Consider the following 22,310-nt stretch of genomic DNA (forward strand, 5'->3'; position numbering starts at 1 on the left):
CGTTCTTCGCCCCGCGCTCCCGATCCGCGCGTCGGGGAATCCGGTCCGGGAGCTGCCGGCGGCTGCGCTGGAGCGTCAGCGCTGCGACCCCCGGGGCTGAGGCTCCGGTGCGGCCGGAGCGGGCTCGGAGGCGGTGAGTGTCGGCCGGGGGTGTCCCGTTCTTGTCCCGCTCCTGTCCCGTTCCTGTCCCGTTCTTATCCCGTCCCTGTCCCGCTCTTGTCCCGCTCTTGTCCCGCGCTTGACCCGTTCCTGTCCCGCTCCTGTCCCGCTCCTGTCCCCTCGGCAGCGCTGCCGTTTCTCTGCTCCTTTGGCGGCGGGGCTGACCCGCGGCAGAGCCCCATGAGGAGCGGGAGCCCGCCGGGCCCCGGGGAGCAGAGCGAGGCCCCCGGGGGGAGCCCGTTGGCGTGGGCGCCAGCTCGGGGCTGTCCCCAAGCTGCGGCGCTGGCGCTGGGGCGGCGAGGAGAGAGGGGGGCAAGCGGGGAGAGCCCCGCCGTGCTCGTGGCGCTGCCGGTGCCGGGCCAGGCAGCGCCCCCCAGTCCTGCCTGAGCCGGCTGTGCTTGTGGCTGCAGATGGCGGTGACGTTCGAGGACGTGGCCCTCTACTTCTCCCCCGAGGAGTGGGCAGAGCTGGCGGGCTGGCAGCGGCGGCTCTACCGGGAGGTGATGCTGGACAACTACGAGCTGGTGGCCTCGCTGGGTGAGGACTCTCTCTGGCGCTGTGGGGCTGGGCTGGAGCTGGAATTGAGCTCTTGAGCTGAGCCGGAGCCCTTGGAAGGGCGAATGCAGCTGTTGCGGTTGCTGCCCGAGCGCCGGTGTGGCGGTTGCGATGGCAGGTTTGGCCGTGCCAGGCGGCGTCCTGGAGAGCGGTCCTGGGAGAGGGGAGGGGAGGGGATGGGCCAGAGTCTTTGAGTGGCAGTGCGGGAGAGGGGGCTCCTGTGTGTGCCCCGCACAGGCTGGGCCGCCGTCAAGCCCGAGATCATCTGCAAGCTGGAGCGAGAAGAGGCGCCGTGCGTGCCAGACCCCCCCAGGGTGCGGCGGGGGCAGCGGAGCCCTGGGCCAGGTGGGTATTTGGGGGCTGCGGTGGGGGGTTCCAGCAGCACCGTCCCCTCGGCCCCAGATGCTCGGTGCCCGGTGCTGCCCGGTGAGGTCTGTGTGCCGTGCCACGGTGCAGGGAGCTGCTGCCCCGTCAGCTGTGTCCTGCAGCCAGGAAGGGTGGGGGCTGGCGGGTGCCTGTGCCATTGCCCATGGGGAGGGGTCCCACGTGCCTGTCCCGGCCCCAGCACTGACCCGGCCTCTCCTCCCCAGCAGCTGATGATGTCCAGGCGCAGCAGGAGGCCGAGTCTGTCCATGAGCAGATTCCGGCCCCCGCTGCCCTGCTCCCGGGGGTGCCCACACCGGGCAGGAGGCGGCAGGGGGGTTCAACCCGCAGTCGGGCAGGTGGGAGGAGGGGGCGGCGCTCAGGGCCCCCCCGTTGTCACCCCATCCCAGCCCCCCGGCCAGTGAAGAAGCCCCAGCCCACGTGCCCCAAGTGCAAGAAGAGCTTCAAGCACCGAGCAGCGCTGGCCGTGCACATGCGGAGCCACCGGGGCGAGCGGCCCTTCAGCTGCACCCACTGCGGCAAGAGCTTCGCTTCCAAGTGGGTGCTGCTGATCCACCAGCGTGTGCACACTGGGGAGAAGCCCTTCGCCTGCAGCCACTGTGGCAAGAGCTTCAGGGAGAAGAAGAACCTGGTCAGACACCAGCGCATCCACACCGGGGAGCGCCCCTTTGCTTGTGCCCACTGCCCCAAGGCCTTCAGGAGCAAGAGGAAACTCACTGTCCACCAGTGTGTCCACACCGGGGAGAAGCCCTTCACCTGCAGTGAGTGCAGCAAGAGCTTTAGCCGGAAGGACAACCTCATCTCCCACCATAGCGTCCACACTGGGGAGAAACCTTTCACTTGCACTGAGTGCGGCAAGAGCTTCAGGCAGAAGGGCAACCTGTACAGGCACCAGCACACCCACACAGGGCAGCGCCCCTATGTCTGCACTGAGTGTGGCAAGAGCTTCAGCTGGAAGAGCCTCCTGGTCGGTCACCAGCGCATCCACAGTGGTGAGAAGCCCTTTGCCTGTGGCCACTGTGGCAAGAGCTTCAGCCAGAAGAGCAACCTGGTCGGTCACCAGTGCATCCACACGGTGGAGAAGCCCTTTGCCTGCACTGAGTGTGGCAAGAGCTTCAGCCAGGAGAGCAACCTGGTCAGTCACCAGCGCATCCACACTGGGGAGAAGCCCTTTGCCTGCAGCCACTGTGCCAGGAGCTTCAGGGAGAAGAGGAACCTGGTCAGACACCAGCGCATCCACACCGGGGAGCGCCCCTTTGCTTGTGCCCACTGCCCCGAGGCCTTCAGGAGCAAGAGGAAACTCACTGTCCACCAGTGTGTCCACACCGGGGAGAAGCCCTTCACCTGCAGTGAGTGCGGCAAGAGCTTCAGCTGGAAGAGCAACCTCGTCTCCCACCAGCGCTCCCACACCGGGGAGAAGCCCTTCACTTGCACTGAGTGCGGCAAGAGCTTCAGCTGGAAGAGCAACCTCATCTCCCACCAGCGCTCCCATACCAGGGAGAAACCCTTCACCTGCACTGAGTGCGGCAAGAGCTTCAGGCATAAGAGCCACCTGTACAGGCACCAGCGCATCCAGGGCCATTAGAGACCTTCACCTGCCCCGGGTGACAATCAGTGGACAGGCTAACAAGGGGCACTGCTGTGGGTGTTGAGCACAGGCCCCCTGGTCAGGAGGAGGGAGCTGAGGAGGCTTCCTACAGCCAGCTGGAAGTGGCCTCATGATCACATGCCCTGGTTCTGTGGGAGACTCCAGTCACCCTGACATCTGCTGGGTGGGCAGGACGTCCTGATGAAGCCCCTGGGACTGTACTGGTGTGTGTTGGGTGTGTTTGTGTGAGAACCCTTTGTGATTGTATATTTACAGACAACACCTCTGCAGAGACACATAATCTCCATTATCTGCATCTGTAATTTTACTGAGCCTATGGGATGTGATTTCAGCTATTCAGGTGCTGTCACAACCCACCAGCTCCTACAATCCAACTACCCACTGTATCCAGATTTGTTCCCAACCCCTGTTGGGATGAACCCACAGTGCTGAGAAAAGTGTTGCAAACAATGACCCGAGTCAGTTGCTGAAACGAATGGGGCACAGTGGACCGAGCCCTGGTGACCGCGCATCACGGTGCAGAGAAGATACAGCGTGTCCTGGAGGCCGTGGAGAAGGATGGAGAACGTCACTGGTGGGAAACTCCTTCTGGATGGGCCCCACAGCAAGAGGAGTTTGGAACTGGACGCTCCATCCGACGCTGAGCACCGATGCCTGAGCTCGGGACTCGGGTCACGCCAGCGATGTGTGCAGAGTGGGCGACTTCTCCCAGACTCATTTATCAAGGAGCAGACAATGGGTACTAATGAAAAAGTACTAAGCCATGTGGCTACGTGGTTCCATATTAATTATTGTAGTAATTATTGTAACTTTTGTCTGCTTTACTCCTTGGTTCTCTGGTCTCTGTGTCTATCTCAAGTCTTCTACTTTTCCTGTGTACAATTCTTCTGTGCAGTAATTAGTAAGTTGAACCTGCTATGAAACTTAATATCTTTGTCGTACCGCTGTTAAACTCTATTAAATTCCTTTGATTTCGTTGACCTCTATCCATTGATTGTTTTATCTCCACCAAACACATTGCTGCTCCTGTGCTGAGGGAGCTGGCTCAGGTCATCGCTGGACCGCTCTCCATCATCTTTGCTAAGTTGTGGGAAATGGGAGGGGTGCCCAAGGATTGGAGGAAAGCAAATGTCACTCCAGTCATCAAAAAGGACACGAGGAAGGACACGGGTGACTATAGACCGGTCAGCCGCACCTCCATCCCTGGGAAACTGATGGAACGACTTCTCCTCCGTGCCATCTCAAGGCGTATCAGGGAGAAGAGGGTCATTAGGGGCAGTCATGGCTTCACCAAGGGCATGTCACGCTTGACCAACCTCCTTGACTTTTATGAGGACATAACAAGATGGATGGATGATGGCAGAGCGGTGGACGTGATTTGAGTGAGGCGTTTGACACAGTCTCCACAGCATCCTCACAGCTGAACTGAAGGAGTGCGGCTGGATGAGCGGGGGGTGAGGTGACTGCGAACTGGCTGAAGGGAAGAAGCCAGAGAGTCGTGGTCAATGGGCAGAGTCCAGTTGAGGCCTGGATCCAGTGCAGTGCCTCAGGGGCAGTGCTGGGGCGGTGTTATTCAACATATTCATCAATGACTTGGATGAAGGAATAGAGTGACTGTCAGCAAGTTTGCTGATGACACCAAGCTGGGAGCAGTGGTGACACTGGAAGCTGTGCTGCCATCAGAGACCTGGACAGGCTGGAGAGCTGGGCGGGGAAAATTGAATGAAATAGAACAAGGGCAAGTGTAGAGTCTTGAATCTGGGCAGGAACAACCCCAGGTTCAGTGTAAGTTGGGGAATGACCTATTAGAGAGCAGCGTAGGGGAAAGGGAGCTGGGGGTCCTGGGGACAGCAGGGTGACCATGAGCCAGCACTGGGCCCTTGTGGCCAGGAAGCCAATGGGACCTGGGGTGGGTTAGAAGGGGGTGGTCAGTAGGTCAGAGAGGTTCTCCTGCCCCTCTGCTCTGCCCTGGGGAGACCACACCTGGAATCTTGTGTCCAGCTGTGGCCCCTCAGTTCCAGCAGGACAGGGAACTGCTGCAGAGATTCCAGCGCAGCCACCAAGATGCTGCAGGGAGTGGAGCATCTCCCGTGTGAGGAAAGGCTGAGGGAGCTGGGGCTCTGGAGCTGGACAAGAGGACACTGAGGGGGGACCTCATTAATGTCTGTAAATATATAAAAGGTGAGTGCCATGAGGATGGAGCCAGGCTCTTCTCAGTGGCAAACAATGATAGGACAAGGGGTAATGGGTACAAACTGGAACACAAAAGGTTTCACTTAAATTTGAGAAGCAACTTGTTGGGGTGAGGGTGTCAGAGCCTGGCCCAGGCTGCCCAGGGGGTTGTGGAGTCTCCTTCTGTGCAGACATTCCAACCCGCCTGGACACCTTCCTGTGTAACCTCATCTGGGTGTTCCTGCTCCATGGGGGGATTGCACTGGGTGAGCTTTCCAGGGCCCTTCAACCCCACTCTGGGATTCTGTCAATAATCAAGTCCCTTTTTCTTGATGGGACCTTGATTGAATAGTTCAAAACTTTGCATCAACTCCTGAGTAATACTATTTGATTTGTGTAATCAAACTGGTTATTAATGTTGCCCTTGCTCCTATTCTTTATGTTATAGTACCAAACTGGAGAGTTTTTCCAGGCAATGCAACTGTCAAAGTGGTTTGACAGCTTGAGACCCGGACCTTGATTCAGCTCTCTCCTCGAATCATTGCGACTCACAGGTTGGTGAAAATGCAGTAGATATTGCTCTGATGTTAGTTTGTGATTTCTTGCTTTCGATGCTTGGCATTGCTATCCTACCTCTACTAGACTAGTTGGAGACTACATAAAAAATGTGTGAAATCGGCTTCTCTCACTCTCTTGCCTTCTCATATTTTCTGTCCTTTATCTCTTTTCTGTCCTTTATCTCTCTTTTCTGTCCTTTATCTGGCGTGACAAAATGTCTGCCCTTGGGGGGCAATGGACAATGCTTTCCGCCACGGGGTGGTGCTGAGTATTGATAAGGATCACGGCGGAAAACATTGTGACTAGTTGAGCCAGGAGAAGCTGCGATCTGCACATCAAGGAGGAGCTGAGGAGCCAGCAGGCCGGGGAGATGGAGGGCGTGCCCCAGGGCACAGAGCCCCATCTCCTGACATGCCCAGCGCCGCAAACAAAGGGGAGAAGTTGAGACCCTCACCGTGGCCCAGGACTTGTCCACACTTGTCCCTCTTTCGCAATCGCCACTTCTGCCCCCACCCAGACTTTCCTCTACTCTGGGAGCCATAAAAGCTCACCCTAAAACAGCACGGGGGGGGAACACCAGTCTCATCAAGGGAACACCAGTCTCATCAAGGGAACACCAGTCTCATCGAGGGAACACCAGTCTCAACTAAGGGCCTGTCCAGTCTCATCGAGGGAACACCAGCCTCACCAGGGCCTCCCAGACTTCACCAAGGGAATCCCAGCTCGGCCTCACCAGGAGAATACCAGCACCCTGAGGACCCTCCGTCAGCACCAGACACCGAGGACGCTGCGCTCCCGACCCCAGCATCCTCACCGCGGAACACCGAGGCCACGCGCCATCGTACGAGTCCGGTCATCCACACCGCGGGGCCGTAAGAGACTGGATCCCTCACTCTTTTCTTTCTTCCTTTTCTCTGCTCCTTCCTTCTCTCCTTTTTCCTATACCTTCATTTCTTTGTCTCTCTTTCCGTATATATATATATATGTGTATATATATATGTGTATATATATATATATTACTCTCTCTTTCTCTCTCCCTTATACCTTAGTTTTCCTTCCTTATCTACCACTCTCTTTCTCTTTTGAACATATGTGGATAACACCATCTTTAAGCTCTGCTGTTGAATTCTGGTTAAATTTCATATTATAGCTACTGATGGTTGTCAATATACGGCTCGTAGTAGCACTTTCGCTGTTAATGTGTTGATAAGTTCTGTTATACTTTTGCCAAGTCACCATTCCCTGTCACCAATATTCCAACAACTTCTTTTAGTAAAACTCACAATTGAATGGGACCCCGGAGGTGATTGTCTGTCATTCACTTCACATCACCGTGCAGAATTAACCCAGACTTAACTCGCACCTGGTCTCATCTGTGGAGTCAGGACGCGTGTCGCGTTCAGTTAACTCATCCCTCATCCCATCAGTTGGGACGGGACAGGAGTTGGGATGCAGAGGAGCCAAGGGGGGATGCAGAGGAGCCAAGGGGGGATGCAGAGGAGCCAAGGGGGGATGCAGAGGAGCCAAGGCTCACTGTGCTCCAGCTGGAAAAAAGACATTGGCAGCATAGGAGGGGCTTGCAGCTGCCTCGGAAGCAGCTGGTACAGAAGCACGGCTCCTCGGCACCCCGACCCCCGGTGCTGGGCTGGGTGGTCAAAGGGAGGGTCCTCTACACATCCTGCAACTGATGCTGCGTGGAGCAGGTGGGTGGCGCTGAGCACGGAACAGGCGCGAGTGGGAAACCCCAGTCACCAGGAACCTTGGGAGTGCTCATGGACTGGCCAGAAGGCCAAGGTTTTGGAATATCGCCAGAGGAGGAGGTGACGTGCGATGAAGAGGCCCCATGGTACAACTAACTGCCAGAAAATGAGAAGCAATACGCCCTGTTCACGGAAGGGTCCTGTCCTGTGCTTGGAAAGCAGCAGAGCCACAGAGTCACTCTCTGGAGCCCTAAGTGCCAAGTGGCAGCAGCTGCTGGAGAAGGTGAAAGGAGCCGGTGTGCAGAGCTGGGAGGCGCCCGGCTGGCTTTGGCCACTGCTGGCCCAGGGCAGTGGCCAGGGCTCTGTGTCTCTCCTGACTCACGGATGGTGGCAGATGCCCTGTGGGGGTGGGTACAGCAACGGATCGGAGCCACAGGCAGCGCAGGGACAAACCCCCCCGGGCTGCTGCAGCGCGGCAAGATAGTGCTGCTGGCTGGAAAAGTGCATCCCACAGCTGCTCCTGCACCCCAGAGGTGGCCACTGGAGAACATGAACCAGCAGGTGCATCAGGCTGCTGAGACTGAAGTGGCTCAGCTGTGTCTGCACTGGCAACACAAGGGTGAATTACCTGTAGCCCAGTGGGCCCATGGTGCTCAGGCCACCAAGGAAGGGATGCCACACAGGATGGGCTCGTGACCCAGGGGCGGACGTGCCCACGGGCACTATTGCACAGGTTGCCCCTGGCTGTGAAACGCGCTGCAATCAAGCAAGACAAGCGGTTGAAGGCTCTGCGGGGTGGGGGAATGGGGAAACAGAACTGCTGGTGTGGCTGGGACAGAGTTAATTCTCCTCCCAGCAGCTGGTACAGGGCTGTATTTTGGATTTAGTATCAGAGTGCTGATAACATGTGAATGTTCTGGGTGCTGCTGAGCAATGTTCACACCAAATCCAGGGTCCTTCAGCGAGGAGACTGGAGAGGCACAAGAACTGGGAAGGAGGGGAGGTGAGTGAAGGCCCATCATTCCAAAGAGAGAAGCAGCAATGTGTTTGGTGCAGATAAAACAATCATTGCATAGAGGTGAAGGAAATCAAAGGAATTTAATAGAGTTTAACAGCAGTACGACAAAGTTATTTAGTTTCATGGCAGGTTCACCTTCTAATTACTGCACAGAAGAATTGTACACAGGAAAAATTAAGATTGATTTGATTAAGAACGATTCACACACAGACCAGAGACCCAAAGGGTAAAGAAGACAAAGGTTATAACAATTAATATGCAGTGGGTACATGGCTCAGTGATGTTTCAGTAGTACCAATTAGTACCAACTCCCACAGAACCAGGGCATGTGATCATGAGGCCACTTCCAGCTGGCTGTAGGAAGCCTCCTCAGCTTCCTCCTCCTGACCAGGGTCCTGTGCTCAACACCCACAGCAGTGCCCCTTGTTAGCCTGTCCCCTGATTGTCACCCGGGGCAGGTGAAGGTCTCTTATGGCCCTGGATGCGCTGGTGCCTGTACAGGTTGCCCATCCAGCTGAAGCTCTTGCCGCACTCAGTGCAGGTGAAGGGCTTCTCCCCGGTGTGGATGCGCTGGTGGGAGATGAAGTTGTCCTTCCGGCTGAAGCTCTTGCCGCACTCAGTGCAAGTGAAGGGCTTCTCCCCGGTGTGGGAGCGCTGGTGGGAGATGAGGTCGCTCTTCCAGCTGAAGCTCTTGCCGCACTCACTGCAGGTGAAGGGCTTCCCCCTGGTGTGGACACACTGGTGGCTGGTGAGATTCCTCTTGCTCCTGAAGGCCTTGGGGCAGTGGGCACAAGCAAAGGGGCGCTCCCCGGTGTGGATGCGCTGGTGGATGATGAGTTTCTCCTTCTCCCTGTAGCTCTTGCCACAGTGGCTGCAGGCAAAGGGCTTCTCCCCAGTGTGGATGAGCTGGTGACCAACCAGGTGGCTCTTCTGGCTGAAGCTCTTGCCACACTCTGTGCAGACATAGGGGCGCTCCCCGGTGTGGGTGCGCTGGTGACTGACCAGGTGGCTCTTCCGGCTGAAGCTCTTGCCACAGTGGCCACAGGCAAAGGGCTTCTCACCAGTGTGGATGTGCTGGTGACCGACCAGGAGGTTCTTCTGGCTGAAGCTCTTGCCACACTCAGTGCAGGGAAAGGGCTTCTCCCCAGTGTGGATGAGCTGGTGACTGACCAGGAGGCTCTTCCATCTGAAGCTCTTGCCACACTCAGTGCAGGCAAAGGGCTTCTCCCCAGTGTGGATGCGCTGGTGCCCGTACAGGCTGCACTTCCACCTGAAGCTCTTGCCACACTCAGTGCAAGTGAAGGGCTTCTCCCTGCTGTGGGTGCGCTGGTGGCTGGTGAGTTTCCTCTTGCTCCTGAAGGCCTCGGGGCAGTGGGCACAAGCAAAGGGGCGCTCCCCGGTGTGGGTGCGCTGGTGTCTGACCAGGTTCTTCTTCTCCCTGAAGCTCTTGCCACAGTGGCTGCAGGCGAAGGGCTTCTCCCCAGTGTGCACACGCTGGTGGATCAGCAGCACCCACTTGGAAGCGAAGCTCTTGCCGCAGTCGGTGCAGCTGAAGGGCCGCTCGCCCCGGTGGCTCCGCATGTGCACGGCCAGCGCTGCGCGGTGCTTGAAGCTCTTCTTGCACTTGGGGCACGTGGGCTGGGGCTTCTTCACTGGCCGGGGGGCTGGGATGGGGTGACGACGGGGGGGCCCTGAGCACCACCCCTTCCTCCCACCTGCCCGACTGCGGGTTGAACCCCCCTGCCGCCTCCTGCCCGGTGTGGGCACCCCCGGGAGCAGGGCAGCGGGGGCCGGAATCTGCTCATGGACAGACTCGGCCTCCTGCTGCGCCTGGACATCATCAGCTGCTGGGGAGGAGAGGCCGGGTCAGTGCTGGGGCCGGGACAGGCACGTGGGACCCCTCCCCATGGGCAATGGCACAGGCACCCGCCAGCCCCCACCCTTCCTGGCTGCAGGACACAGCTGACGGGGCAGCAGCTCCCTGCACCGTGGCACGGCACACAGACCTCACCGGGCAGCACCGGGCACCGAGCATCTGGGGCCGAGGGGACGGTGCTGCTGGAACCCCCCACCCCCACCGCAGCCCCCAAATACCCACCTGGCCCAGGGCTCCGCTGCCCCCGCCGCACCCCGGGGGGGTCTGGCACGCACGGCGCCTCTTCTCGCTCCAGCTTGCAGATGATCTCGGGCTTGACGGCGGCCCAGCCTGTGCGGGGCACACACAGCAGCCCCCTCTCCCGCACTGCCACTCAAAGACTCTGGCCCATCCCCTCCCCTCCCCTCTCCCAGGACCGCTCTCCAGGACGCCGCCTGGCACGGCCAAACCTGCCATCGCAACCGCCACACCGGCGCTCGGGCAGCAACCGCAACAGCTGCATTTGCCCTTCCAAGGGCTCCGGCTCAGCTCAAGAGCTCAATTCCAGCTCCAGCCCAGCCCCACAGCGCCAGAGAGAGTCCTCACCCAGCGAGGCCACCAGCTCGTAGTTGTCCAGCATCACCTCCCGGTAGAGCCGCCGCTGCCAGCCCGCCAGCTCTGCCCACTCCTCGGGGGAGAAGTAGAGGGCCACGTCCTCGAACGTCACCGCCATCTGCAGCCACAAGCACAGCCGGCTCAGGCAGGACTGGGGGGCGCTGCCTGGCCCGGCACCGGCAGCGCCACGAGCACGGCGGGGCTCTCCCCGCTTGCCCCCCTCTCTCCTCGCCGCCCCAGCGCCAGCGCCGCAGCTTGGGGACAGCCCCGAGCTGGCGCCCACGCCAACGGGCTCCCCCCGGGGGCCTCGCTCTGCTCCCCGGGGCCCGGCGGGCTCCCGCTCCTCATCGGGCTCTGCCGCGGGTCAGCCCCGCCGCCAAAGGAGCAGAGAAACGGCAGCGCTGCCGAGGAGACAGGAGCGGGACAAGAGCGGGACAGGAACGGGACAAGAGCGGGACAAGCGCGGGACAAGAGCGAGACAGGAGCGGGACAGGGACGGGATAAGAACGCTACAGGAACGGGACAGGAGCAGGACAAGAACGGGACACCCCCGGCCGACACTCACCGCCCCCGAGCCCGCTCCGGCCGCACCGGAGCCTCAGCCCCGGGGGTCGCAGCGCTGACGCTCCAGCGCAGCCGCCGGCAGCTCCCGGACCGGATTCCCCGACGCGCGGATCGGGAGCGCGGGGCGAAGAACGGCCAGAGGCCTCCGGCGACACCGGCCGCCAACAAAGAGAGCGCGGCCCCGCGCTTCCTCAGCTTTCGACTGAGTCTGCCGTGCGTGGCGTGGGACACTCACTGGCCACTCAGGGCTCGCCTGTGCTGTCCGCTCCTCCCCGCAGGCGCGGCCCTTGTCCGCCCTCTCCCTGGCGGAACAGCGGCAGCTGAGCAGCGCCCTCGCCTTCTGGGGGGAGAGAGAAAAGCAGCGCCCTCTGTGCACACCGTTCCTGCCGGCGCCTCAGGAGCAGCTCTGAACATCGAGCGGGATCAGTTCCGGGAGCAGACGCTGCCTGACGAAACGGGGCCAAGTTCAGAGCGGGCAGTTCTGAGGAAGAAACGTAACTGAAAGGAGCGTTCACGGAAAGGAGAATGGGTTCCGTCCAGCCGAAACCAGCGCGGGCACACAGCGCCTTCCCCATCGTCTGCGTCAGCCGCCAAGTGCCCGCGGGTCCCCGAGCAAAAGCAATGCCACGGGTGCTTTGTCTTTGGCGGGCAGGAGTGCCCCCGACCGGCTTGTCGGCCATTCCCTCTGGCCCAGCCCAGCCCAGGACAGGCTGATGTCCCGCTCCTGGCTGGGATGCAGCTCAAGGCTCCAGCCCAGCTGGGCTGGGGCTGCGCTTTGGCTTTGGGCTGCAAACAGCGTCGGTGCCCCAGGGCGGCGCTCGGTCCCGCTGGGCAGCGCTCGCACCGCACCGCGGGCTGTTCCGCTCCTGGGGCGCCTGCGCTCGGCCCCCCCCAGGCAAAGCAGCAGCGCTTTGCTGCAGAGTCCACAGGAGGGAACGGCCTGAGCTGCAGCCGGGCCAAGAACTCCTGTTAGGAGACCCGCAGGGCAGCGGAACAGCAGCTGAAGCCCCATCAGCGGTGGGTGCGGGGGGTCCCGTGCAGACCTTTCCCTCTGTGTGCGATTCGGCTGCGAGCCAGCCGCTTTGTTCATGAATGTGACGGCCTGGGGGAGCTGCTGTGAGCTCTGCTGAGTAGCTGCCCGCGTGGAGATGGTTTTGCTACTCACAGGTGTCCTGTCCCAACAGACGGGAGGAGGGATGGATTAACTCTGAATGCCACAGGCACCCTGACTCAACAGTTGAGGGTCGTTAGAACCGCAGCGGTGAGACAGGTAAACTGAGGCAGGGCATGGGGAAGCATTGCGTACTGTGCCAACCCTGCACCCTGCCAATGGGGAGCAGGGGAGGGAACTTGCGGCTGGGATTGGGGGAATATCAACAGCCGCTTTTTGCCCTGTTCAGTGTGTGCTTACTGTTAGGTTGAACACCCACTTTGGCAAAACCATTAAGAAACTCTGAGCAACGTGCAGCAGTGATAGAACCTGAACCGGCTTCAGGACTGGCACCGAGCCACGTCCTGGACACCAACACCTTGACCCCATAGAGCGTGGGCACAGGCCACCCAGCTACCCCACCAACGGCCTTGGGGTGCAGCGCGAACAGTCCCACAGCAGCAGCATCTCTCCTGCCCCGGAGACTGTTGTGACAGATCAGAGCCCAAAGTCATGGACACAATGAACTCTGGGACATTTTAGAGGGATGGCCGTGGACCGAGGGAACGAGGTCTCTGTGTGTCCATCCAGTGACAGGAACAGTGACTGTGGCAGGTCCGCGGTTTAGGGTCCTGGTGCCGCAGAGCAGCGTTCAGATCACTGAGGGGAGGCCCTCCCGTTGGGCCACGAGCTTCAGAATGGACCCTCTCGTGTTCTCAGCTTCTCAGAGACTAGTCCGGGTGCGGCTGGATCCCAACTCGGCCCCGGACTTGGCCAGTGGTTCAAGTCGAAGAGACCCAGCACTGATGGGGTTCAGCTGTTATAGTTGTGTTATAGTTGAATTAGATTTGTAAGCTGTATTTGGATTCTGCAAACCATATCCAAGATTCTTACCTTATCTTAAAGCTATGCAGGTTGTATACAAGTTCATATTTTAGAGAACTGAAAGTTAGTACTTATCTTATCTCGAAAGGATAAGATGTGCTAAGAACGTACATTTGCTATCATCCAAGAATTTATATAGTTTTATGAAGAGTGCGCATGTGCTGTGATGAAAGGTGAAAAGTACACTAGTGATGAAGACTACTTACTTCATCCTGAAGACCCCCAAAACGACCACCAGAGGACACTGCGCAAGCTTAGGGTGGTTCCAAGGTGTTGCAACTGATATTGTGAAATAATTGTGTAACCTAATGAATATGCAACACATACATTGTGATTTTAATGAATATATATGTAACCAAATTTTATAAATGTAGTGGAGTTCAAATCAGTGGTCGAAGCCAGCTTTGGGTGCGAACCCCTGGTTTTCCAGCGCTGAAATAAAAGCACCGCATATAACTATGTCCGTAGTTATGTGTCCTGTATGCTAACAGGGGGATGCAGAGGAGCCAAGGGGGGATGCAGAGGAGCCAAGGCTCACTGTGCTCCAGCTGGAAAAAAGACATTGGCAGCATAGGAGGGGGTTGCAGCTGCCTCGGAAGCAGCTGGTACAGAAGCACGGCTCCTCGGCACCCCGACCCCCGGTGCTGGGCTGGGTGGTCAAAGGGAGGGTCCTCTACACATCCTGCAACTGATGCTGCGTGGAGCAGGTGGGTGGCGCTGAGCACGGAACAGGCACGAGTGGGAAACCCCAGTCACCAGGAACCTTGGGAGTGCTCATGGACTGGCCAGAAGGCCAAGGTTTTGGAATATCGCCAGAGGAGGAGGTGACGTGCGATGAAGAGGCCCCATGGTACAACTAACTGCCAGAAAATGAGAAGCAATACGCCCTGTTCACTGAAGGGTCCTGTCCTGTGCTTGGAAAGCAGCAGAGCCACAGAGTCACTCTCTGGAGCCCTAAGTGCCAAGTGGCAGCAGCTGCTGGAGAAGGTGAAAGGAGCCGGTGTGCAGAGCTGGGAGGCGCCCGGCTGGCTTTGGCCACTGCTGGCCCAGGGCAGTGGCCAGGGCTCTGTGTCTCTCCTGACTCACGGATGGTGGCAGATGCCCTGTGGGGGTGGGTACAGCAACGGATCGGAGCCACGGGCAGCGCAGGGACAAACCCCCCCGGGCTGCTGCAGCGCGGCAAGATAGTGCTGCTGGCTGGAAAAGTGCATCCCACAGCTGCTCCTGCACCCCAGAGGTGGCCACTGGAGAACATCAACCAGCAGGTGCATCAGGCTGCTGAGACTGAAGTGGCTCAGCTGTGTCTGCACTGGCAACACAAGGGTGAATTACCTGTAGCCCAGTGGGCCCATGGTGCTCAGGCCACCAAGGAAGGGATGCCACACAGGATGGGCTCGTGACCCAGGGGCGGACGTGCCCACGGGCACTATTGCACAGGTTGCCCCTGGCTGTGAAACGCGCTGCAATCAAGCAAGACAAGCGGTTGAAGGCTCTGCGGGGTGGGGGAATGGGGAAACAGAACTGCTGGTGTGGCTGGGACAGAGTTAATTCTCCTCCCAGCAGCTGGTACAGGGCTGTATTTTGGATTTAGTATCAGAGTGCTGATAACATGTGAATGTTCTGGGTGCTGCTGAGCAATGTTCACACCAAATCCAGGGTCCTTCAGCGAGGAGACTGGAGAGGCACAAGAACTGGGAAGGAGGGGAGGTGAGTGAAGGCCCATCATTCCAAAGAGAGAAGCAGCAATGTGTTTGGTGCAGATAAAACAATCACTGCATAGAGGTGAAGGAAATCAAAGGAATTTAATAGAGTTTAACAGCAGTACGACAAAGTTATTTAGTTTCATGGCAGGTTCACCTTATTAATTACTGCACAGAAGAATTGTACACAGGAAAAATTAAGATTGATTTGATTAAGAATGATTCACACACAGACCAGAGACCCAAAGGGTAAAGAAGACAAAGGTTATAACAATTAATATGCAGTGGGTACATGGCTCAGTAATGTTTCAGTAGTACCAATTAGTACCAACTCCCACAGAACCAGGGCATGTGATCATGAGGCCACTTCCAGCTGGCTGTAGGAAGCCTCCTCAGCTTCCTCCTCCTGACCAGGGTCCTGTGCTCAACACCCACAGCAGTGCCCCTTGTTAGCCTGTCCCCTGATTGTCACCCGGGGCAGGTGAAGGTCTCTTATGGCCCTGGATGAGCTGGTGCCTGCACAGGTTGCTCTTCTGCCTGAAGCTCTTGCCACACTCAGTGCAAGTGAAGGGCTTCTCCCCAGTGTGGGTGCGCTGGTGGGAGATGAGGTCGCTCTTCCAGCTGAAGCTCTTGCCGCACTCACTGCAGGTGAAGGGCTTCTCCCCGGTGTGGACACACTGGTGGTTGGTGAGATTCCTCTTGCTCCTGAAGGCCTTGGGGCAGTGGGCACAAGCAAAGGGGCGCTCCCCGGTGTGGATGCGCTGGTGGATGATGAGTTTCTTCTTCTCCCTGAAGCTCTTGCCACAGTGGCTGCAGGCAAAGGGCTTCTCCCCAGTGTGGATGAGCTGGTGACCAACCAGGTGGCTCTTCTGGCTGAAGCTCTTGCCGCACTCTGTGCAGACATAGGGGCGCTGCCCTGTGTGGGTGCGCTGGTGACTGACCAGGCTACTCTTCCAGCTGAAGCTCTTGCCACAGTGGCCGCAGGCAAAGGGCTTCTCCCCAGTGTGGATGCGCTGGTGACTGACCAGGAAGCTCTTCTGGGTGAAGCTCTTGCCACACTCAGTGCAGGGAAAGGGCTTCTCCCCAGTGTGGATGAGCTGGTGACTGACCAGGAAGCTCTTCCATCTGAAGCTCTTGCCACACTCAGTGCAGGGAAAGGGCTTCTCCCCAGTGTGGATGCGCTGGTGTTGAACCAGGCGGCTCTTCTGGCTGAAGCTCTTGCCGCACTCCGTGCAGACATAGGGGCGCTGGCCTGTGTGGGTGCGTTGGTGGGAGATGAGGTTCTTCTTCCGGCTGAAGCTCTTGCCGCACTCACTGCAGGTGAAGGGCTTCTCCCCGGTGTGGACACACTGGTGGACAATGAGTTTCCTCTTGCTCCTGAAGGCCTCGGGGCAGTGGGCACAAGCAAAGGGGCGCTCCCCGGTGTGGGTGAGCTGGTGTCTGACCAGGTTCCTCTTCTCCCTGAAGCTCTTGCCACAGTGGCTGCAGGCAAAGGGCTTCTCCCCAGTGTGGATGCGCTGGTGACTGACCAGGTTGCTCTTCTGGCTGAAGCCCTTGCCACACTCAGTGCAGGCAAAGGGCTTCTCCACCGTGTGGATGCACTGGTGACCGACCAGGAGGCTCTTCCATCTGAAGCTCTTGCCACAGTGGCCACAGGCAAAGGGCTTCTCACCACTGTGGATGCGCTGGTGACCGACCAGGAGGCTCTTCCAGCTGAAGCTCTTGCCACACTCAGTGCAGACATAGGGGCGCTGCCCTGTGTGGGTGTGCTGGTGACTGACCAGGTTGCACTTCTGCCTGAAGCTCTTGCCACACTCAGTGCAGGCAAAGGGCTTCTCCCCAGTGTGGATGCGCTGGTGGGAGATGAGGTTGTCCTTCCGACTGAAGCTCTTGCTGCACTCACTGCAGGTGAAGGGCTTCTCCCCGGTGTGGACACACTGGTGGACAGTGAGTTTCCTCTTGCTCCTGAAGGCCTTGGGGCAGTGGGCACAAGCAAAGGGGCGCTCCCCGGTGTGGATGCGCTGGTGGATGGTCAAGCTGTTCTTCTCCCTGAAGCTCTTGCCACAGTGGCTGCAGGCGAAGGGCTTCTCCCCAGTGTGCACACGCTGGTGGATCAGCAGCACCTGCTTGGAAGCGAAGCTCTTGCCGCAGTTGGAGCAGCTGAAGGGCCGCTCGCCCCGGTGGCTCCGCATGTGCACGGCCAGCGCTGCGCGGTGCTTGAAGCTCTTCTTGCACTTGGGGCACGTGGGCTGGGGCTTCTCCAGTGGCCGAGGGGCTGGGATGGGGTGACGACGGGGGGGCCCTGAGCGCCGCCCCCTCCTCCCACCTGCCCGACTGCGGGTTGAACCCCCCTGCCGCCTCCTGCCCGGTGTGGGCACCCCCGGGAGCAGGGCAGCGGGGGCCGGAATCTGCTCATGGACAGACTCGGCCTCCTGCTGCGCCTGGACATCATCAGCTGCTGAGGAGGAGAGGCCGGGTCAGTGCTGGGGCCGGGACAGGCACGTGGGACCCCTCCCCATGGGCAATGGCACAGGCACCCGCCAGCCCCCACCCTTCCTGGCTGCAGGACACAGCTGATGGGGCAGCAGCTCCCTGCACCGTGGCACGGCACACAGACCTCACCGGGCAGCACCGGGCACCGAGCATCTGGGGCCGAGGGGACGGTGCTGCTGGAACCCCCCACCCCCACCGCAGCCCCCAAATACCCACCTGGCCCAGGGCTCCGCTGCCCCCGCCGCACCCCGGGGGGATCTGGCACGCACGGCGCCTCTTCTCGCTCCAGCTTGCGGATGATCTCGGGCTTGACGGCGGCCCAGCCTGTGCGGGGCACACACAGGAGCCCGCTCTCCCGCACTGCCACTCAAAGACTCTGGCCCATCCCCTCCCCTCCCCTCTCCCAGGACCGCTCTCCAGGACGCCGCCTGGCACGGCCAAACCTGCCATCGCAACCGCCACACCAGCGCTCGGGCAGCAACCGCAACAGCTGCATTTGCCCTTCCAAGGGCTCCGGCTCAGCTCAAGAGCTCAATTCCAGCTCCAGCCCAGCCCCACAGCGCCAGAGAGAGTCCTCACCCAGCGAGGCCACCAGCTCGTAGTTGTCCAGCATCACCTCCCGGTAGAGCCGCCGCTGCCAGCCCGCCAGCTCTGCCCACTCCTCGGGGGAGAAGTAGAGGGCCACGTCCTCGAACGTCACCGCCATCTGCAGCCACAAGCACAGCCGGCTCAGGCAGGACTGGGGGGCGCTGCCTGGCCCGGCACCGGCAGCGCCACGAGCACGGCGGGGCTCTCCCCGCTTGCCCCCCTCTCTCCTCGCCGCCCCAGCGCCAGCGCCGCAGCTTGGGGACAGCCCCGAGCTGGCGCCCACGCCAACGGGCTCCCCCCGGGGGCCTCGCTCTGCTCCCCGGGGCCCGGCGGGCTCCCGCTCCTCATCGGGCTCTGCCGCGGGTCAGCCCCGCCGCCAAAGGAGCAGAGAAACGGCAGCGCTGCCGAGGGGACAGGAGCGGGACAGGAGCGGGACGGGAGCGGGACAAGAGCGGGACAAGAGCGGGACAAGAACCGGACAAGAACGGGACAAGAACGGGACAGGAACGGGACAAGAGCGGGACAAGAGCGGGACAAGAGCGGGACAAGAGCGGGACAAGCGCGGTACAAGAACGGGACAAGCGCGGGACAGGAGCGGGACAAGAGCGGGACAAGAACGGGACACCCCCGGCCGACACTCACCGCCCCCGAGCCCGCTCCGGCCGCACCGGAGCCTCAGCCCCGGGGGTCGCAGCGCTGACGCTCCAGCGCAGCCGCCGGCAGCTCCCGGACCGGATTCCCCGACGCGCGGATCGGGAGCGCGGGGCGAAGAACGGCCAGAGGCCTCCGGCGACACCGGCCGCCAACAAAGAGAGCGCGGCCCCGCGCTTCCTCAGCTTTCGACTGAGTCTGCCGTGCGTGGCGTGGGACACTCACTGGCCACTCAGGGCTCGCCTGTGCTGTCCGCTCCTCCCCGCAGGCGCGGCCCTTGTCCGCCCTCTCCCTGGCGGAACAGCGGCAGCTGAGCAGCGCCCTCGCCTTCTGGGGGGAGAGAGAAAAGCAGCGCCCTCTGTGCACACCGTTCCTGCCGGCGCCTCAGGAGCAGCTCTGAACATCGAGCGGGATCAGTTCCGGGAGCAGACGCTGCCTGACGAAACGGGGCCAAGTTCAGAGCGGGCAGTTCTGAGGAAGAAACGTAACTGAAAGGAGCGTTCACGGAAAGGAGAATGGGTTCCGTCCAGCCGAAACCAGCGCGGGCACACAGCGCCTTCCTCATCGTCTGCGTCAGCCGCCAAGTGCCCGCGGGTCCCCGAGCAAAAGCAATGCCACGGGTGCTTTGTCTTTGGCGGGCAGGAGTGCCCCCGACCGGCTTGTCGGCCATTCCCTCTGGCCCAGCCCGGCCCAGGACAGGCTGATGTCCCGCTCCTGGCTGGGATGCAGCTCAAGGCTCCAGCCCAGCTGGGCTGGGGCTGCGCTTTGGCTTTGGGCTGCAAACAGCGTCGGTGCCCCAGGGCGGCGCTCGGTCCCGCTGGGCAGCGCTCGCACCGCACCGCGGGCTGTTCCGCTCCTGGGGCGGCTGCGCTCGGCCCCCCCCAGGCAAAGCAGCAGCGCTTTGCTGCAGAGTCCACAGGAGGGAACGGCCTGAGCTGCAGCCGGGCCAAGAACTCCTGTTAGGAGACCCGCAGGGCAGCGGAACAGCAGCTGAAGCCCCATCAGCGGTGGGTGCGGGGGGTCCCGTGCAGACCTTTCCCTCTGTGTGCGATTCGGCTGCGAGCCAGCCGCTTTGTTCATGAATGTGACGGCCTGGGGGAGCTGCTGTGAGCTCTGCTGAGTAACTGCCCGTGTGGAGATGGTTTTGCTACTCACACGTGTCCTGTCCCACCAGACGGGAGGAGGGATGGATTAACTCTGAATGCCACAGGCACCCTGACTCAACAGTTGAGGGTCGTTAGAGCCGCAGTGCTGAGACAGGTAAACTGAGGCAGGGCATGGGGAAGCATTGCGTAATGTGCCAACCCTGCACCCAGCCAATGGGGAGCAGGGGAGGGAACTTGCGGCTGGGATTGGGGGAATATCGACAGCCGCTTTTTGCCCTGTTCAGTGTGTGCTTACCGTTAGGTTGAACACCCGCTTTGGCAAAACCATTAAGAAACTCTGCTCTGCTGAGCGGTCCTGCCTGGGCCTGTTCTACTGGCAAGACGGTCGCTTCCTACACCCCCATGCCCGTTCCTGATGTCTCTGTCTCGGAGCCTCTCAGCCTTGTCACGCTTTGGAGTCAGTGTCTCCGGGTTGTTCAGAGAGCCCGTCCCTGTGGCTCCCCAGCACACGCTCACGTCTCGTGTCCCACGTCCCCACAGACTGGCCATGTCAGCAGCTCTCGCTGGGCACGGCTGCCGTGGGCACGTTTGCGTGCGGGGGTGCCGGGGGAGATCTCAGAGCCGGTTGTAGAACGGACACCAGCATCCCCGTGTGCGCGGGGGCTGGGGAAGCCCTGGGGATGCCCGGGCCGTCCATGCAGATGTGCACAGCTGTTGCAGAGACTGCAGCTGGCCCAGCCCCAAGGCCCCTTGGCCCGAGCGAGGCTGCAGGGAGCGCAGGAGACGCGGCCCCAGCCCAGAGCTGCCCTGCGCTGCTGGGAAACGCTGCAGAGGGACAGAGGGACAGACAGAAGCTGCTGCATTTCCGTTGCTTTTGGATTTCTCTTCCCTAGAACTCCGTGCTAAAGCCCTGGCAGCACCGTCCCCGTTCCCGCAGCGCTGAAGCGAAACGGAGCAGCGAGTCCCGCTCGGTCTGGGTTGTATCAGACCCCCCCGAGGTGTGCCGGGGGCATCAGAGACCTGGGCCAGGTGGGTGTTTGGGGGCTGCAGTGGGGGCGGAGGACTCCAGCAGCAACTCCTTCCCGGTCCATCCTGGTCTCTCTCGAGCTCTTCCCGGTCCACCCCGAGCCCTTTCCCATCCCTTCCGCTCCCCACCATGAGCCCTCCCAGGTTGTCCCCGGCTCGCCCTGGTCCGCGCAAGCCCTCCCCGGTCCCTTCTGGTGTCCCCCCGCCCCGTCCCGCCCCCGTCCCCTTCGGTCCTCTCCCAGTCCTTCTCGGTCATCCCCGGAGTATCTCTGGTCCCTCCCAAGCCCTTCCCGGTCCCTCCCAAGGTTTCCCCACCAGCCGGTCGCCCCCCCAGCCCCTCCCGGGGCCGGACACTGGGGCTGCTCCCGCAGGTTTATTGCAGATCGAGACAGGGCCCGGAGAACCGGAGCATGCCGGCGGCCGCCACTGGGGTTGGGGGGAGCGTCCGGCCGGGGGATGCTCAGCGCCGGGAGAAATCCCCGCCTGCAGGAGAGGTGGTGAGAGGGACTCGGGACCTTGCGGCCCTGAGCGGTCCTGCCCCCACCTCGGCCCCCCCGCTCACCCTGGCAGCTGCTGCACTGGCAGCTGTGGATGACGGGCAGCACCACGGGCTCGGCCCGCCCGCCGGGGCAGGGCAGCTGCAGGACGCGGACGGGGCGGGCGGGGTCCAGGCGGTAGCTGCAGCACTCGCAGAGGCTCTGCAGGTACGGCTCCTGCCCGAGGGACGCGCGGCTGCTGGGAGGGCGACACCGGGCAGCCCCCCCGCTGCTGCCCCCCGGCCCCGGGCAGAGCCCGGCCGAGACCCCCGGTGCTGACCTCGGGGGTGACGCTGGTGCGGGAGCGGCAGCGCCCGGCGCAGTAGCTGACCTCGACGGCGGGCAGGGCGCAGGGCCCCTTGGCGATGGTGCGCAGCTCGGTGAGGCGCCGGCACATGGAGGACGGCTCCTCTGCAACGGGAGGACACGGTGCTGGTGCTGCCCGTGCTGCCCGCGCTGCCCGCGCTGCCCCGACGCCTCCCCAGCAGCGCGGGGCCGAGGCCGCGGGTCCCGAGGGTGCTCAGCCCCGCCACGGGCCGCGGGGACCTTACCCGGCCACTCCTCCCGGCAGACGGGGCAGCAGCTGCCCGGCTCCCGAACCTTCACCGCGCCCTGCCGAGACGGTGCCCTCATTCCCCGCCCACATGTGCCCCCTGCCCACGGAACCCCAGCCCGCACACGCCCCCTGCCCACATGTGCCACTCCCTACGAGTGCCCCCCCAAGAGATCCCTCCCACAAGTGTCCCCTCCCCACAAATGTCCCCTGCCCACCAGTGTGCCCTCCTCATACGTGCTCCCTCCCTCCCCTCCCCACGCCAAGCGCCCTCAACCCCGAGCCCCCCGCACCTCGGGGCAGCTGAGGGGGGCGCAGCCGGCGGTGCAGGCAGCCTGCCCGTCGATGCAGCGGCACGTCTCACACTCTTCCTGCCACTCGCTGCCAGCCTGGCCGACGGGGAGACATGGCTCAGCCCGGCGGGGCTGCAACG

The 22,310-nt window shown here is 61.2% G+C and overlaps 1 protein-coding gene across 1 annotated transcript in view; it reads right to left on the reverse strand.

Moving 5' to 3' along the window:
- Positions 1-18,680: 18,680 nt before the first annotated feature.
- The window catches only part of LOC308053401 (SCO-spondin-like), a gene marked incomplete at both ends in the record, with an annotated part of 32,738 nt that continues 29,108 nt past the window's right edge, over positions 18,681-22,310 (reverse strand). The window contains 5 exon segments of the mRNA XM_080364250.1: positions 18,681-18,986; positions 21,304-21,501; positions 21,605-21,735; positions 21,876-21,936; positions 22,171-22,266. Coding sequence (XP_080220376.1) covers positions 18,681-18,986; positions 21,304-21,501; positions 21,605-21,735; positions 21,876-21,936; positions 22,171-22,266 — 792 coding nt within the window.

The sequence above is a fragment of the Nesoenas mayeri genome (genome assembly GCF_963082525.1).
Source record: "Nesoenas mayeri genome assembly, chromosome: 2".
NCBI classification, from domain to species: domain Eukaryota; kingdom Metazoa; phylum Chordata; class Aves; order Columbiformes; family Columbidae; genus Nesoenas; species Nesoenas mayeri.